The 17,637-nt window shown below is 32.5% G+C and overlaps 3 protein-coding genes across 3 annotated transcripts; 1 reads left to right on the forward strand and 2 right to left on the reverse strand.

Annotated features, from left to right (window-relative positions):
* The first annotated feature begins 2,534 nt into the window (after positions 1-2,534).
* Positions 2,535-5,701, forward strand: LOC127067014 (cysteine protease ATG4D). Its single transcript, XM_051001451.1, has 6 exons — positions 2,535-3,589; positions 3,886-4,059; positions 4,134-4,478; positions 4,552-4,833; positions 4,928-5,328; positions 5,496-5,701. The coding sequence occupies exons 1-6, from the start codon at positions 3,553-3,555 to the stop codon at positions 5,694-5,696; spliced, it is 1,440 nt and encodes a 479-aa protein (XP_050857408.1). The 5' UTR covers positions 2,535-3,552; the 3' UTR covers positions 5,697-5,701.
* Positions 5,702-6,125: 424 nt separating this feature from the next.
* LOC127067019 (GTP:AMP phosphotransferase AK3, mitochondrial) lies at positions 6,126-12,449 on the reverse strand. Its single transcript, XM_051001458.1, has 4 exons — positions 11,651-12,449; positions 8,545-8,664; positions 8,269-8,441; positions 6,126-7,998 (listed from the first exon to the last, which is right to left on the reverse strand). Exons 1-4 carry the CDS (start codon positions 11,820-11,822, stop codon positions 7,792-7,794), a joined length of 672 nt encoding a protein of 223 aa, XP_050857415.1. The 5' UTR covers positions 11,823-12,449; the 3' UTR covers positions 6,126-7,791.
* Positions 12,450-12,597: 148 nt separating this feature from the next.
* Positions 12,598-17,473, reverse strand: LOC127067017 (inactive selenide, water dikinase-like protein). The gene is made up of 6 exons (XM_051001454.1): positions 16,853-17,473; positions 15,881-15,985; positions 15,476-15,737; positions 15,155-15,345; positions 14,769-15,013; positions 12,598-14,533 (listed from the first exon to the last, which is right to left on the reverse strand). Exons 1-6 carry the CDS (start codon positions 17,136-17,138, stop codon positions 14,381-14,383), a joined length of 1,242 nt encoding a protein of 413 aa, XP_050857411.1. The 5' UTR covers positions 17,139-17,473; the 3' UTR covers positions 12,598-14,380.
* Between the last annotated feature and the right edge of the window lie 164 nt (positions 17,474-17,637).

Raw genomic sequence — 17,637 nt, forward strand, 5'->3', positions numbered from 1 at the left:
TCGCTTCTATAAAATAACCATAGCAATCATTAGAATCTGCCTTATTATACGATCGACCTTTGATGTCTTTGATGTCTTTGATCTGATCACGTGACTTAAATATTTCTAGTATCTTAATCCAAAAAAAAGAAAAGAACGAAAAAAGAAAGAAGAGATTTCTTTCATCGAAGCGATATGAAAAGCGATTTCAATATGGCATCCTCGAATTTTTTTATCGTACGTGTAAAGCGTGTGCATCTATGTGCGTAAGGCTGCTTCAAAAGTGAATATCGTACTTGAAAAGGAAGAATTAGTATTATGCAATACTAAAGTTTGTAATTATTTCAAGAGAGTAAAGTGTTTAAACACATAAAATGTCATTTATAATTATTTATAATTAGATATGCATGAACAAAGAGAAAGATAAACAAAAATGTATTGATCGTTAATGTAAATTCGCACATTTAAAAACGTAGATATACATTTCTACTGTGCGAATACTTCAGTCCACACGCTACATATATGTATATACGTACGTGTATTGTGTGTACACATCGATGATACATACATATTTTTAACTTTACTCGTTTGTTCATTTGTTCACATACGTAAAAACCTATTGTTGACATCGTACAAAACAAATTTGTTGATGCAACTAAGCACACTTTGCATACGCAATTCAACAGACTTTTCTATTCATTCACATCTTTTATATGCCTCTTATATATAAGTATAAAATAAAAGATATATGTTGACCTCAAATTTCTAAAATATTCAATTGCGAATAGTTACATATCTGAAGTTTTTCTAATAGTATGGTTGAACATTTTTTCCCATTGAAAGTTGAGATTACACTTGCAAGGTACTTTCATTGTTTATGATCGTACATCGGGATATTCTCATTATAAAGGTACAGCTTTATTGTTTAGAAAGTGAACGTTTCCTAGCTTATTTTATTATACTATGTCAACAAATATTAAATTAAATATAAACGAAGAATATAACTCAAACCTACGAGCAAAATAAATTTCGACCCAACAGGATACTTATGCCTACGTATTAGGATAAGTATACCCATAAATTATAATGAACACAAAGGCGAGCCGAAAAATTATTGTTATACCTAAATTACTACGATTTCTCTTTCTTTCTTTTTCTCTCTCTTTCTCTCTCTCTCTCTCTCTCTCTCTCTCTTTCTCTCAATTTATTTATATATAAAAAATAAGTATAAAATTGATTCCGAAAGCAGAAAATTATAAAGTAAGACGGATATTATCTATTTTGAATTTTGATACGTCATTGATGCAGTCCGTTTTTGTATATTTTTATAGTATAAATTTTCTAAGATGTTTATGTATTCAGACGCATGCATACGTATATATAGATGCATGTGCATAGAATTTCTATTGCGATATTTATTAAACGGGGGTTAACTAATATAGCCTTCGAGCTTTCAATAAAGACCGGTCGTCCATTGTCGCGAAGACCGACACGGGCATGGTGAAGACGATTATTGTCCGCATGATTACACCGTTCCATTTCCTTCCATCAATCTCCTTCACCATGTAATGTCTCGTATAAAGCTGATTCATATTTCGCATCAGCCGCGGCTGCACAATGCGAAATTTAGAACGAGCGCGAGCGTGGGTAATCAATGAGGTAGGTGTGAAAGAGAGAAATAGGAGAACAGTGGGAAAGAGAGAGAGAGAGAGAGATATTCTGGTGAGAAAAGCTTACCGGATATTTCGTGACAAGAGGCACATGGTAATTCTAGATTCGTCTCATCAACGAAGACCGAAGTAAGTAGTACTTATATATGTAAAATTAGCAATGCGCAAGCAAACATGAAGAACTCATATCGTTTGCTTAACATTAACATCGCCTTTCTTTAAAGTCTTTTATCAACAAGCAGAAACCTTCGATTTTGTTTTTCACATTCTAAGAAAACGTTGATCTTTCTTCTTCCTTTAAATATTACAAATATTCATTGTGTGTATGTGTAAATATTTAAACTATACTTAAAATTTCTTCTTAAGAAGTTGCACCGACTTATACTCCATCTTTTTATAAAATCGAAAAGATTTATGTGACATTAGAATCACATATAAACACTTTATAAATATGTAGATATAAAGGCACACGGAAAGATCGATAGTTATTCGTAAGATTGAAGAAAAAATAAAACAAATAAAGTAATCAAATTCCCATCGAATAAGTTATATTAGCGTCTGGAAAATCGACAAGAAAAAGAGATATATATTTACCAACCTTCTTGGCAAGTTGCTACGAAATTGCAAGTACACGTGCATTGAATACAAATGTGTGATGTCGATGTTATCGTAAAATTTATCTCACGTATTAACGAATTTTATTTCTTTCCGAAAGATAACGTGTTTACTTCTTAGCTGCACGAACGAAAAAAAAAAAATTAAATAAAACTGAATAAGTCATCTTTCTAACCGTTTTGAAACATCGTTTTTGAAATAAAAAGATTATAAAGAACATATCGTAATTTAAGATAAGATAATAATCATAATGTTATCGTATGGTCATCGATGTGAAGATCATTGAAACAACGAAGGATTTTCGTATTACATATGTCTTATTATCGTAAAACGTCCCAGAAATCCATCAGTTGCGTCAATTACGTGGCGCGCCAAATGCATTACGTCCTGTCGGTCTTTATCTCGAATGATTAACGACCTTTGGTAAAAAGATATTTCCGTAACCAAGGAAAAGGGGGTCAACGGTACGTATTTTTAAACTGCGTTATATTTCTTCTTTCTCGCTTCTCCCCTACCACGGCACAAATATTTCATGAACTGACTCGACTAATTGGGGAAAAACGGGTGAAGATGTCTGGTTCGTCGAACTTATAAATGTCTTCCTGTTTTCTTCTTATTGAAACTAATTTTATTTTTCACATACCGGTCATCGATAAGATAAAGTCGAAGATGTGTCTCCTAAGATCAAAAATCCCGCGTTTTCTTCGTTCGGCTTGGATCGGCTTCGATCGAATATAACGAAGCGCTGATAGTTTCCGAATTAGCTACAAGGTGGCGCATAACTCGAAATAACGGACACTTTAAATTTACACGGTTTCTTTGTAAGAAGCGTTCCTTCAATCAGTGCGCTTTTGATCTGTAATCGGAGAAGTGTGGCTTTGTGTGTCTCCAATTTCGATCGCGTCTATGCGACCATTTAGCGGAAGGTTTATTTCGAAAATTCATTGTAAGAACTGCTTGAATATTGCCCATTGGTTCCTATGTACCAAGAGAGATATAATAGTTCATTGTTTGAATTTTTCTCGGTATTGTATTCCTTCTACGAGCTATTATCTATGTGCTAGACGCACATTGAAATAATCCTTTTACTGTTAATTTCCCTTTTGTCCTTGACAACAAAATGGCATTTTCCTTATAACAATGCGATAAGAAAGAATGATACTTCTTATATAAATGTCAGTTGTCAGTGCTTATCAATTGAAAATGTAAATAGCTGAGTGCTAACAAGAACACAGAATAGACACGATTTTTTGGTGTGTGACTTATCAAAGAGTTTTGCTTCTTGGATATGAAGGGACAAGTACAAGCCGCACGGGAGAGGTTAGGTAAGTAATCGAATAGAATCTTTTATTGATTCTTTTACTTGATTCTTTTAACGCTTGATTCATGCTCGGTGCGTCGGGAAAAAATTGTATACTTTTTTCTTTTTTGTTTCCTCAAGGAAAATCTTTAATGTGACGATCCGATTTCACCAGTAATCATACATAAGAAAACAATTTTTTGATTAATTCTGTGTAATATGTTGGTTACCTTATAATGCGATTATCAAAGCTTTCTTCATACGATCCAAACTATGCACCTTTTTAACTTAAATAAGTAACTATATTATATTGTTCTTTAGGTGGCTTCAGCAATAACAGCTACTATCCTAGTTCAGCAGACCATGTTCCTGATATTCAACGTATTGTCCCAATTTCCAATTATGAACTACAATTAGATGATTCCGCAGTTGTAACAGAGGTCGATAATAAAGTTAAAACAAAATTGCTCTCTATTTGGAATAATGTGAAATATGGTATGTATTTAAGAAAATAGTCAAATAACGTATTATATCGTTCGAAGTATTATAAATTTCTTTTTTTTTTTTAGGATGGACTGTGAAAATAAAAACAAATTTTTCAAAAGAATCTCCAGTATGGTTGCTCGGACAGAGATATCCCAAACAGTTGGAAGATACTTTAGAAAAAGCGTCAGAAGCTCTCTCTGGATTAGGAACTGGAAGCGAAGTGTCGTTAGCAATAGATGCTGCTAGTTACGAAGAAGGAATTGAAGGATTTAAGAGAGATTTCGTCTCTCGCCTATGGTTAACTTATAGGAGAGAATTTCCAAATTTAAGAGGATCCACTTTTACTACAGATTGTGGCTGGGGTTGTATGTTACGTAGCGGACAAATGATGATGGCACAAGCATTAGTTTATCATTTTCTAGGACGAGGTATTGATTTTATTTTTATTAATATAAATTTCTTATTATAATTCAAACATTTAAATAAATATGTTCTGTACAGATTGGAGGTGGTATCCGGATCAAACAATTAAAACAGATGAACAGAATGAAGAAGAGAAAAAACATCGTATGATTATAAAATGGTTTGGAGATCAACCGGGACCTCATTCTCCTCTTTCTATTCATAAATTAGTGTCGCTTGGCGCACAATCAGGGAAACAAATAGGAGATTGGTATGGGCCTGGATCAGTTGCACATCTTTTAAGCCAAGCGGTAAAATCTGCAGCTGAGATTCACAAGGAATTTAGTAATTTGTGTGTGTATGTTGCTCAAGATTGTGCAGGTAATGATTAAATATCGTATTTATGATTCTACTCTAGTGCTATTTATAATCGGACATGTTATCTTATCATTGTATTTCTATTTTTGTTGTACAGTCTATCTGGATGATGTTAAAAAGTTATGCGAAACTCCAAATGAAAGCTGGAGATCTCTTGTACTATTAGTACCTTTAAGACTTGGTACTGATAAGTTAAATCCAACTTATATACCATGTTTGACAAAGTTGTTGGAGTTAGAATTTTGCATTGGTATCATTGGTGGACGTCCGAGACATTCTCTTTATTTCATTGGTTATCAAGAAGATAAATTAATACATTTAGATCCACATTATTGTCAAGAAAGCGTAGACATGTCGAAAGAAATGTTTTCCCTATCGACATTCCATTGTACTTCGCCTAGAAAAATGGTACTTTCCAAAATGGATCCTAGTTGTTGCATCGGATTTTACATACACGATAAAAGTTCCTTTGACGAATTTGTAACTAAAGTCGAAAATGTAAGTTTAATTTAACAAGTTTGAAAGAATGTTATGTAATTGCTTCATTTATAATTACACTCTTATTCTTCACACATGAATAAACAACAAAAAATAATGAACTTAAGAATAGCTGGAAATATTTGATATGAATTTGTTTGTGCTGAGTGACTTTCTGTTTATTATAGATATTGATACCGCAAACCCAGAAAACGGATTATCCAATGTTCTTATTTTGCGAAGGAAGTGGGGAGGAATTAAGAGAAAACATAGAGGTCGGAGAAAATCCACTGCCCTCGACAACGCTATTTGTACGACCCGATGCATTCGAAGATCATTATGAGTTCGAGGAATTTGAACTCATATGTATAGGAAATAAAAGCAAATAGAGAAACTCAATGTACTTATAAATACTAACAACGTATTTCTTACGCAATGTACGTACTACGTTCAACATTTGTAATCCTTCGTTCATTCGTCCAATATTCGTAAGTGAAAAATTCAACAATACTAGATTACTTACAAATCGAACACACATACCGTTGTGTTTTATTATATAGTTAAGTGTTATTAAGGTTTTTAAATGTAATGCGCCAAAAAACGTGGCGAATTTTTGAAAAAGATCTCATAGTATGTCTTAATGGGAGACTGATGTCAATACGTTGACTAATTATTTCTAAGCGTGGAAAAGATAGAAGTTTAAGCCGACCATCTTTTCTGTGATGGTTACGATAACGATGCAGTGATCTTTAATAAGTATTAAACGAAGGCACAATTTTTTTTTTACTTTGTTACATGATCTCAAAATCATTGCTTCCTTCTTATTTTCGTTTTTTTTTTATTTATTTTTTTTTTTTTTGCAACGAAAGTAGGACTTAATTTTGTAGGAGAATTATAATCATCGAAGTTGTATTAAATATATGAGAGAATATTTATTCATTTCGTTGTTATAAACAGATATCCTCAATCTTGCGTAGATCGCAAGTACGAATACATTTTGCTATTAATAGCAATTTGTATGCATAAGCGTTTCTCAATTTCTTGAGTAAACTGTTCCTGTAAAATGCAACACAAGAAACATACATATTAGCTTTTAAGTCCACACAAGTAAATACACTTGTATATATATGTATGATTTCTTTTATTGTTCTTATCTTTTTTTTATCGATTATTAAGTAATTTCTCAAATATCAACTATTTAAAACTATTTATTTATTTATTATCTATTATTTATTCCAACATTGGAAGTAATACAATTAATGATTAATTATTATTATTAAAATCAAATCATTAAATAATTTATAGTGTATTTTTAAAATAGTTTGTCAATGATTAATAAGATCTAGAAAGAAATTCATCAATAATTAAGAAATTCACATATTGACGATATTTCATATATTTATTTTCTATAATTCCAAATTTTTATTCATTAATCGAATTAAAAATTGGCTTAGGTCAACTCATTATGATAATTAATCTATACATAGCACTAGTTTTAAGTTTTCATTAAGATTTTGCACGTACCACATTTCGGTATATAGATTAAGTAATTACGTTATGGAAAATAAATGATGTATCAGGAGAGTCTGTTGATCTTTTATAATGTTGAGGTGATGGCTGAGAAAGAGAAAGATAAGTTGTACGCGAGATTAGAAAACTGTGTGCATGGTATATATATATATACATATATATTACACTGTTGAATATGTATATTCATTGGAAATGATTTGTTAAGAAGATTATAAATAAAACTGAGCGAGACATATAAACTTTGTTATCTAATTTTTTTAATGGCACTCGTTGTGTCGATAATATTAAGTTTCTACGTAACTATAAATTTATTTTTATCATATCTCATGAATACAATAATACACGAGTGTTAAAACTTATATACATACATACATACATCATACACATACACACACTAGGAATAATTTTAATGCTATATACATAATATATATATGTGTATTCGGATGTATAACATATATATATATATATATATATATATATATATATATATATATATATAAAATTGTCATCATCATCAGTTTATTTACAATTAAAACTAAAAAAAAAGGCTTACAAAAAAGATTCTAGTTTTGACGCAGTTGACAATATTTTTCTACTTGTACTTGTGTGTTTAAATCAAATTTGGCAATGTCAAGGCGCACGACTTGCTATCGACGCACGACCTATTTATCTCATCTTTCAATCTATGTTCATTATCAGATGATAAGTGACATAAATGAAAATATATATATATATTATATCGATAATTATCAACGATATATAATATCGAGAATACAATTAATTTGTCATAGACGTATGATAAATGTATATACATACATACATACATTGGCAAATATTTACAAATGTGCGTATATTTTTTATCGAATGTAAAAATGTTAAAACGTAATGGAAACTACATTTTTCGATGCAATTATTTCACTAAAAAGTCCCATTTTTCTTTGGTGTCAAGGAATATTATAAAAATTGTTCAATACATTCATTGATCGAAGGCCATATTTTATCGGTAGTGTTACCCCGAAAATTCTTTAGTATTCCAAGATTACTATAAAAGTCTATCACCGGTTTGGTCTTTGCAGAATATTCTTCTAATCTTCTATGTACTACTTCCGGTTTGTCGTCCTCTCTTTGGCTAAGTGGTTCACCAGTCACATCGTCTTTACCCTATATATACATACGCACGCGCACACACACATACACACATATACATATTAGAAGATGTTAATAATAGATCACCTTGAGTATTATTTCGATGCTAAACGTACGTATGTGTAGATATACGACAAGGAAAAGCATAAAATCTCTTCTTATATAATAGAAAGATAAAATGATATAAAAACAAGTGTATACTATGATTATTATCTTTCTATTAATACTATTAGCACGAAAGCAAGATCCATTTTGGATGTACGGCTTTTTCGTTGTTTAACTTACCGGTACTTTGGGATCATTAAATCCTATATTGTAAATTCTTCCGCTTGGCAAATGGACCCACCTATTCTTCACACGATTTAAAATCACGGATGTAGGTACGATTAGATTCAGGACAAGATTCACCGGTTGAATTCTATGCAGCATTTCCGCCTGAGTCAACGTTCTTGGGAATCCTGTAAGCAATGCCAAGCCGTTGTTCGAATTTAGATTTCATCGAAATTGCTAAAAAAGTACGATTAATTTCAAGGAACATCTAAGCTACTATGTTTCACTCACCGTCTAACAGCCAATTACGATTTCCTACAACTTCAATTTCTTTCTCGATTAAGGAAATCATCGTTTTGTCTGGCACGAAACTTCCACTGTCTAAATATTTCTTCACCTCTTTGCCCAATTCTATTCAGAAGAAAATATACAATTTAACAGTTAGCACGTTCGTAGAAATTAACTGGCGATTATGAAGTGAGTACATATATACATAATATTATATAAGTATATATATTTGTATTAAATCGATTTACTAACTGTTAAAACATATATATATATATATATATATATATGCTCTAATACTCTTTATATATTATTCTATCCTATACAGATATGCTCCATATAATTTATATACAATAATATAATATATATATACAGGATAGTTCATAAGTCATTTGACAAAAATGTATTATTATTGTAAACAGTTTTAATGTACACACATACACACACACATATATATATATGATAATTATATAATTATATTATATAATTTTATTATATTGTTATAGTAAATATATATAACTTTTTATTAAATAAAAATATTAAAATTATTAAAAAATATAATTATTAATTACATATTAATATTAAAACAATTATATATAACAAATATTATAGAAAAATATTAAAATTATTAAATAAAAATATAAAACTATTAAAAGAAATATATATAACATTTTTTAATGATTTCATAATATTATAACCTAGATCGATATAACAAAAATATTTTGTTAACTTGGATCACTTTTATTATTACTCAGCTTATACAATACATATGTATTGTATAACAAGTACCCTTATACAAGTAGAAAAGTCACGCGACATGTATGACGAGAAGTAGAAAAAGACGTCGTATAACCAGCCATCAGTATGAAACATAACCACAATACGTTAATCGTTAAATCGTAAAAAAAATATGAAATAATAGACGATTATTGTTAAATATCATTATTAGCATAGAAAAGTTTAGATTTCTTATGGATGATCTAGCTTTGTTTTTCACAATGAGATGATTTCGTAACGTTATAATAATGAATTATATTTTTCCTCCATTTCATTTGAAATCATCGATATGTATTTTACGAAGGTTTTTATACGAATTATCAAAGCGACCTTTGCTATCAACTTTTTATTTTCGTCGACAGCATGATGCGGTACAAAGTATAAAAAAAAAAAAAAGATAACCAATCGTACGAATATTCTCTTTCTCTTTCTCGATGTCAATGTCATTTCATTTCCTAGATGGGAATGATTAATGTCAAAGAAATCTCGAAAACTGTTACGAAACGTTTTAATTAACGAATATACAACGACACGATTTCAGTTTGTCGAAATCGAATTCAATTCACGTGTGTATATATATACTACTGTATGTGTGTGGCTGTGTAGTACACACCAAATATATATATATATAACACACACAGGAAATATATCCGTTCACATGCACACCGTACGTCTCGTGTTACATTGAAAATAGATTGACATGCTGTGCCATTGATTACCCTCTCGCAACTTTTAATGAACGAACTTGTTACGATCGAGAGCGCAGCATTTATAAGGGCGACGAGCTAACGAATAGGTATCTATATATAGAATATTAAAAAAAAAGATAAAAAGGAATATTGAAAAAAAGAAAAGAAAGAAAGAAAGAAAGAAAATATTTTTAATTTCATATCGAAAATATGGAATAGTCATTAAGTCGATCAACAAAATTGTTTATCGTTTACAATAAGTGGATAACTTGATATCTAATTTTTATGCAAACGAACGAATGGGAAATCGATTACATCATCGAAATGATTAATTATTATTCACTTTGTTTATAAACTTTTTAATTGTCAATTTACAATTACAGCTTATATATGTTTATTTTTTTTTTTAAACTTACACAGAATATTAAAACACCACTACTACTGTACTGTTCAGAGCTGGAAAGAAGTTCCGCGGAAGGAATATGGATCTAATTGGTCAGAATGAAAGGAGACGCTCTTCTCGTAGACGCATTTTCAGCTCTATCGTGCTATTTGCGGAAAAAGTCAAACATACTAATTAGATCGGGTGTCGATAATGACGTAGCCAATGAATAAGATGTATCAAGAACAAATGTAACAGAGTGAACGATGAATTGAACATCAAACCATTGGCATAATCCTGAATCATATAGTTATTAACATAAGGAAATGATATTCTTACTTTTTTCTTTGTTTTCATTATTTAATTATAAATACGAGAATCTTACTACTATGTCGTAGCGTATCGTAAAAGACGAATAGTAGGGATTATGGGAGTATCAAAGGTGCGTATGGGATGGACTTCCAAAGTACCCCTCTTGCCCCTGTCACGTCTCGCGAGCTTCTTTCCAGCTCTGAACAGTACATAAAGCTAGAAAAAAAATGATTGGTAAATATCGACGATCGCGTTATGTAACAACGAATAGTTAAAATACCCACGTGCGAACGAATAAAGATGCAATTTCTTGATCAAAAGCCAAGATCAACGAATAAAGATCGTCGTCCATCGACCCACTCTTAGCTCATTAAACATTTCATTCCTTTAAGGTATGTATTGTTTCTTACGATATCTCAAGGTTACACGCTCATTGATCTTGCGAATCATTTCAGTTCGATTCAAAAGATTACGACGAACGACATCGATAGTAACGTAACGGTAAAAAAAAACTTATGTTATTTCTTATGATGATATATATGTTATAGATACTATAATGGCCATAAAGAAGAAATGAATGATGCAATATCATAATCGACTTTTTTCCTCCTTAAAGAAATGTTTTCGAATACGCAAGAGTCGATAGGTCGATGGTTAACCTCCAAAAACAAAAATGAGGAAAAATTAAATTTTCTAAAATGTCCAATGAGAGGAATAAAAAAGATTGATTAAAGAGAATTCGAAATACGAAGAAGTCAATATAAACTCGAGTCGATTCGTATCCTTTGTGATTTCAGTTGGTAAGGAAGGGGATGAACGATCGATACGAGAAAAGTAGTCGATGGGGGTAGTTAGAGCGGCTCGACGATTGAACTTTATTTTTTCGTTTCGTTCATCTCATTTATTTTTCCTTTTTTTTCTTCCATATACACAGAAACTTACGGATACGTACCTGTACCATTCTTCACGTGCAAACGTAATTTGTCCCCACTGGAAATATGTATTATGTTGAATTGTTCGATGATCCTTAAGGAGATCGTACCTTTTCCGGAAGCAGGGGCACCAAGTATGACGGCCCTGAAGGCCGCAGCCTTGGAAAAACAACACGTGGATAACGCTACCATTAAATCTATCCTCTCGAAAAGTCGTTCCTAACGTCGACGTTCCTTCTCCTTCCTTGTTTTATAATACATCGTGTCTTCGCGTTCGCTACGGTTCGTTCATACTCGTGAAAACTCGGTCCATTTCGTTATAGACTCGGCTCTAGCTTCGTATCGTTATCTTCGGCTAACCTCGTACACGTTCCGACATTTTTTCCTTCTTTCTCTTTCTAACCTATGATATGCATGTTTTCTATATAATTCGTTGTTCGATCGGCATCGATGAGCTCTCATAAACGCGAAACACGATTGATGGACGTAGTAAAAACACATATTCTCACCATTGACCAATTATTTACGAGAGTTAGAGTTTAGTGGTATAGAGCAACAATTCATTCATACGTAATACAGTTGTTACGTATCGTTCTCTCCCACATCGTCGTCGATGTACTATGATCAAGTATCGTCTACAAATTTTTTTTCCCAGGAATAAGATAAACGTGTACATTTAATTATGACGTATTTTGTTTTTTCTAATTCGTGATTTCTTTACTATCGATATGATCATGATCTTTGTAATATTTAAACGTTGAATATTTTTTCTCTTTTTTTTTTAATTATTGGATTTCTGTTGTCACTATACTTAACTCTTTTTATCATTATCATATGCATGGTCAAGAATTCGTCTTTGAAATATTTTGGATCGCTGCAAATAATTGCTATTGAAATATAAACGAAATAGGTAAGATAACAATTCGAAATGTGCCATCTGGGAAATATTGCAAAAATATTCGATCGATTTATTGACAAAGTAGCACTTTATTCATATGAAAAAGTAATACAACGTTAGGGCCTGTGCCGGATTCCTCTTTTTTCTTTTTTTTTATTTTTTTTTTTTTTTTTGAATTTATCAAAAGCGTGTATGTATAACGAGACAATAATTAAAAGGCCTTATCCATTAGAACAGAGGTCATTCGATTGGCCTTTCCAGGGCCGTTTTTCCCAACTAACACCACAGCGATCGTCTCTCCTCAACTCAATGATGCAAATTTTTTCTTTTTATATTCTTCACGTACTATGTTTATATACGTGTTTAAATTTATTCTTCATTATTATTGAATAAATTTTATATATATAAGAGTACTAGCGAGCAAGGACGAACGTTAGTGGGAGAGGGGGAAACAAATTTCTCCTCTTCTCATAAGAGAACCTCTCTTCGTATTTGGACAGAGACGTTCAAAATTAGCTTGCGAATTGCTCCTTTATCTTCACCTTTTTTTTATTATTCCTTTCGCTCTCATCGTATCAACATTTTCCCTCCAGCGTTTATTCACTCTCGTTACATTGTTCATGATAATATTTGAAAACGCTGGAGACACATATTCGAGTAAGGATCAATCGAATAACAATAATGGGAACAGTATCCATCATTTTTTCTTCGACAAAAAGTTTGCACGTCTCTGCATTAAAACACCATATATGTATGAACCGGGCATACTTATTTATTTATAAACTCTCTCTAACTTTGTAAGCCCATCCTCTGTATGCTACAAGAGTAGTATGTCCCATCATTCCAAACTTCTTTCTATATATCTATTTTTGTAAGATTCTCTTACAATTTGCCAAGTACAAACATGTACAACAATCTACGAATATAAATTCTTACATCGCAATAGAGACTCTAGGATTTAAGTTTTGATTTTAAACCGTATCTCGGCTGAGGAGGATATCTTCTCCTTCAAATTTATTATTCATGTCAGGATCATAATTATTTTGAAACCTGGTCATCGAATAATTTCTCGAACACGATGTTTGAGAGATATTATTACCATAAAATTTTCCATTTAAATATCCCATTATATAAAATAAGTAAATTACATTACAACAGCCTTTCGTCTTATATTATCGAGTCTCTATTGTATTTTATCAATCTTAAAATATACATATCTATACATTCTGTGATCGTGATTTATCATTCGTGTGCTTTAAGAATCCTCTCTAACGAATACTCAATATTCCTCTTTCTTTTCACTCAATATATTGCCAGTTTGATCAAATGCAATAAAAGCATTGTTAATCTAGTGCTACCTTAAGCTATACTTATGTATGTATACTTAAATGTAAACTAATTATAGCAAAGATGCGTTCTCTTTTGTCCTTAATTTGTCTTTTTTTACTTTTATAATAATCCAATTTAAAATTAATTATTTTCTCAGCAAGTATTAATGATAAGTCTGGAAATGTTATTTATTGAAACATTTGGTCGACTTTTATTTAAAACAAAAATTTGAAGGAAGCTTTGCTTCATTGCTTTATAGAAAGAAACTATGATTTATAAATAAAAAGATAAAAAAAAAAAACCCTTTTATCATATTTATAAAATGCCATTATCGCAACAACGAGATAACGATATTTTTGTCAAGCAAAAGCAAAAGTGAAATAAATTGAATAAAGTGGAGGCTTAGATTTCTTAAATCCTGCACATGTGATTCGATTGTGTTATTAATTGTATGTCGCGTGTTCCTGTGTGCCATCTAAATATATAAATGTATAGAAAGAACGAATGAGAATCTTCGGCCATTTTACCAGAGTTCTCCATCCTTCTCCTTGGCTGGTACCTCGATTACTCGAGGTTTGTCGATTATTCTAGCAGTACGATTTCCTTTTTCCACAATACCAATTATCCACGCTTGATATCCCTCTTGTTTCTCTATATCTTTGCAATATGCAGCCGCCTAATAAAAGAAGTAATTTGTAAAAGTTAAGATAAGTCAAAAAATATATAACTTACTATGCAAAGAAAAATTATGATTTAATTTGTAAGAGAATTGACAACACTAAAATGCTACAATAGCAAATTAGCATGGGTATCTCTAAACGTTTATCTACCTGCCTTTCTTTAGAGTATTAAACGAAGAATAAATACTCTACTGTATTAGCAGGTATATGAGAAATTCTATATAAACATACCTGTTCTCGAGGAAGGCATATAAGAAGCCCGCCGCTTGTTTCAGCAGAATGTCCTTGAAGTAATTGGAACATGTTACCACAAGCTTTAGCCACCGCTGCCATCTTCGCAATAACAGGTAAATTATGAATAACGAAAGAGACTTCATTTTTCTGGTGTTTCGCGAGATTTTGTGCATGTCCTAGAAGGCCAAAGCCTGTAACGTCCGTTGCTCCATGTGCATTATATTTATGCATTAATCTCGCCGCTGTAATTAGTTTCAAATATATTTGTGATACATTCTTACTCTATAAATATTTTAAATAAAGTACATATGTGTGTGTACATACATAGATAGACATCATGTATACAACATAATACAATAAAATATATTTTGTTTGTAATATACCTATTCTGTTTAATCGAGCCATACTATCCATTGCTCGTTGATAAGCTTTCCTTACATCATCTTCACTAACAACAAGTTTAATTCTATTCCAACGATCAGGTTGGTCCAGCCATTGATGCGCATTTACAGCAACTTGCGTACCAAGAGGTTTTGTTAATACAAGTACATCGCCAACAACTGCATTATCTGGTCTACATATTTTATATGCTTATAATTTTTGTCGTGGGATATCTTTCAATATTATTTATATTACTTTATCTTTTCGTTATAACGGATACTATAAAAGTATAATCATCGCAATGATATAAGTTCTAAACATACACAATATATTCGTTTGGTTGACAAACGGTAGAAGCAACACCACCTATCGTACACCAAGGATTAACAACTGTTTGACCACCAGTAACAGTTGTTCCAGCCTCTAGTGCTGAATCCTTAAAACCTCTCATAATTAATGGAACAACAACATCGCGTTCTTTTTCTGTCATTTTTGTACTGACACCCAACAACATTAACATATTGTCACATTCAGTGACTCCCATGGCATATAAATCACTGATGACATTGGCGCATGCAATTTTTCCTGAAAAAATACTCCAATAACAATAATAAAAGAAATTACAAAGCAATATTCCTAGAATGTAAAATAAAATTTAAGTATGTCATAAGGCATGATCATAAGGATAAATCAGAATTCCATGTTACTTGTACTGATGTATGTCTTACCCATCATATAGGGATCATCGACTAGTGGGTAAAAAAAGTCTGTTGTTTGTACCAAGCTAAGTCCGCCGTGTCTCAAAGGAGTTACAGAGGAATCCATACCAATGCCTGAAACGATATTAGAACAACGAATTAGAAACAAGCTCATAAACTAAAATAAAAACATAAAGAAAAGACTTGTAAAAGAGTTGACATATAGATTGGAATGCATATCAATATAGAAAACCTTTAAACATTTTTCTACCTGCTGTTCTTCAGAGTACTTGACACACAAATTATTTTACTGTATTAGCAGGGATTAAAGAAATATTTCGCTTATTAATTAAAAGACGAAGCATAGGAGTTATAAAGATTGATCATAAACAGTATTTCAAGATATGACTTCTATGTATGATATCATATGGACATTTTATAATATTCAATATATTTATCGCGCCAATAATTCATACAAAAAAGTTGAGAACATCTGTACTTCCGGTAGCGTGGGAGAAAAGAGGCGGGAGATGCGGTTGTATCAGCCGCCATATTAAATAGGGCTGGATCGAACATACTCGTGCCCCTAACCCTTTCTGTACAATGGAATTTTCCTATCACGATCGATCCGTTAATGCGAATTTTCGAAATTTTCACGACACTCGAAATAATTTTTCCCTTAGATCGGAACAAAACTTTTCGCAAAATTTCTAGATTACGATAATAAAACATCGAAATATGAATTTCACATAGAAAAATAAGAATCGATAAAAGACCGAATATAAATTCGTTATAAATGCAGTTGAAGAAAAAGTAAATTGCAAATAAAACGATAGACGACGGAAGAAGATAAATGGGGAAGGAAAAAAAATAAGAAAAAGAAAAAGAGATCTTCGCAGAGATGCAATTCTTACACAATCATGTTCAGCCGCGTGTATTCACAAGTGCACTCGGCGCGGGCGCGCGCTCGCGTGTGTTTAATTACGCATAAGCATAACTCACCGATGCGCGGAATGGCCATATGCATAAAGTGGGCATGTTCATGATCCTGTGCGGCATTATCGTCGGCCTGTAGTCCCTCTAGGAGTTTCCCAAGAACCTCCTGAGGGACTTTACACCCTCATCCTTTTAGGTCGGCGAACCGCGTTAAGCGGAAGGTCGCATCGAGATCATGTGCCACCGGGTCGAACGGCCTGCGCAACGCCAAGGCATTTGGATTACCACCAAGTTCCAGCTGTACGACGGACAGGGCGTCCTGAGCTACCGGGGTTCCCTGTATCTCCGCCATCTTGTCCCAAAATCTCGAAAGAAGACGCGATAGACGGAAAAGAAGAAAAAATCTCTTGATAGGTCTATCACGTTTTCGAGTTTTCCTCGATAATCTTCTAGGCGATTGCCCTTCTACAGAGTTCTCACACGCGTTTGCAAACAGACCTTCTCAACGAATCGAAAGACGTAAATTATATGATACGGTACGCCGCCGACAGACAGCCACTGCTCGCGATTGACCCTACACGACTATAACCGCCCCGTGGCTGTGAACTCACATCGAACGTGAATTATACTCTACACCGGCGTCGACTAACCGGGATCGTACGCGTCGACAAAATGGACGCACTTCCAACATTCACGGAGCTGAGAGAACGCGCAAGGCCACCGTGAGCCCCCACGATGCCCCTACCGTGGCGTTACATCTTTCTGATTGGTCCTTTCGAATTGGCGCATGCGTATTAATCGTCGATCCTTCAGGTCCGTATCTAAAGTATCATTTCGCCACCGGAACAAAG

Source organism: Vespula vulgaris, chromosome 10, assembly GCF_905475345.1.
Source record: "Vespula vulgaris chromosome 10, iyVesVulg1.1, whole genome shotgun sequence".
Taxonomy (NCBI): domain Eukaryota; kingdom Metazoa; phylum Arthropoda; class Insecta; order Hymenoptera; family Vespidae; genus Vespula; species Vespula vulgaris.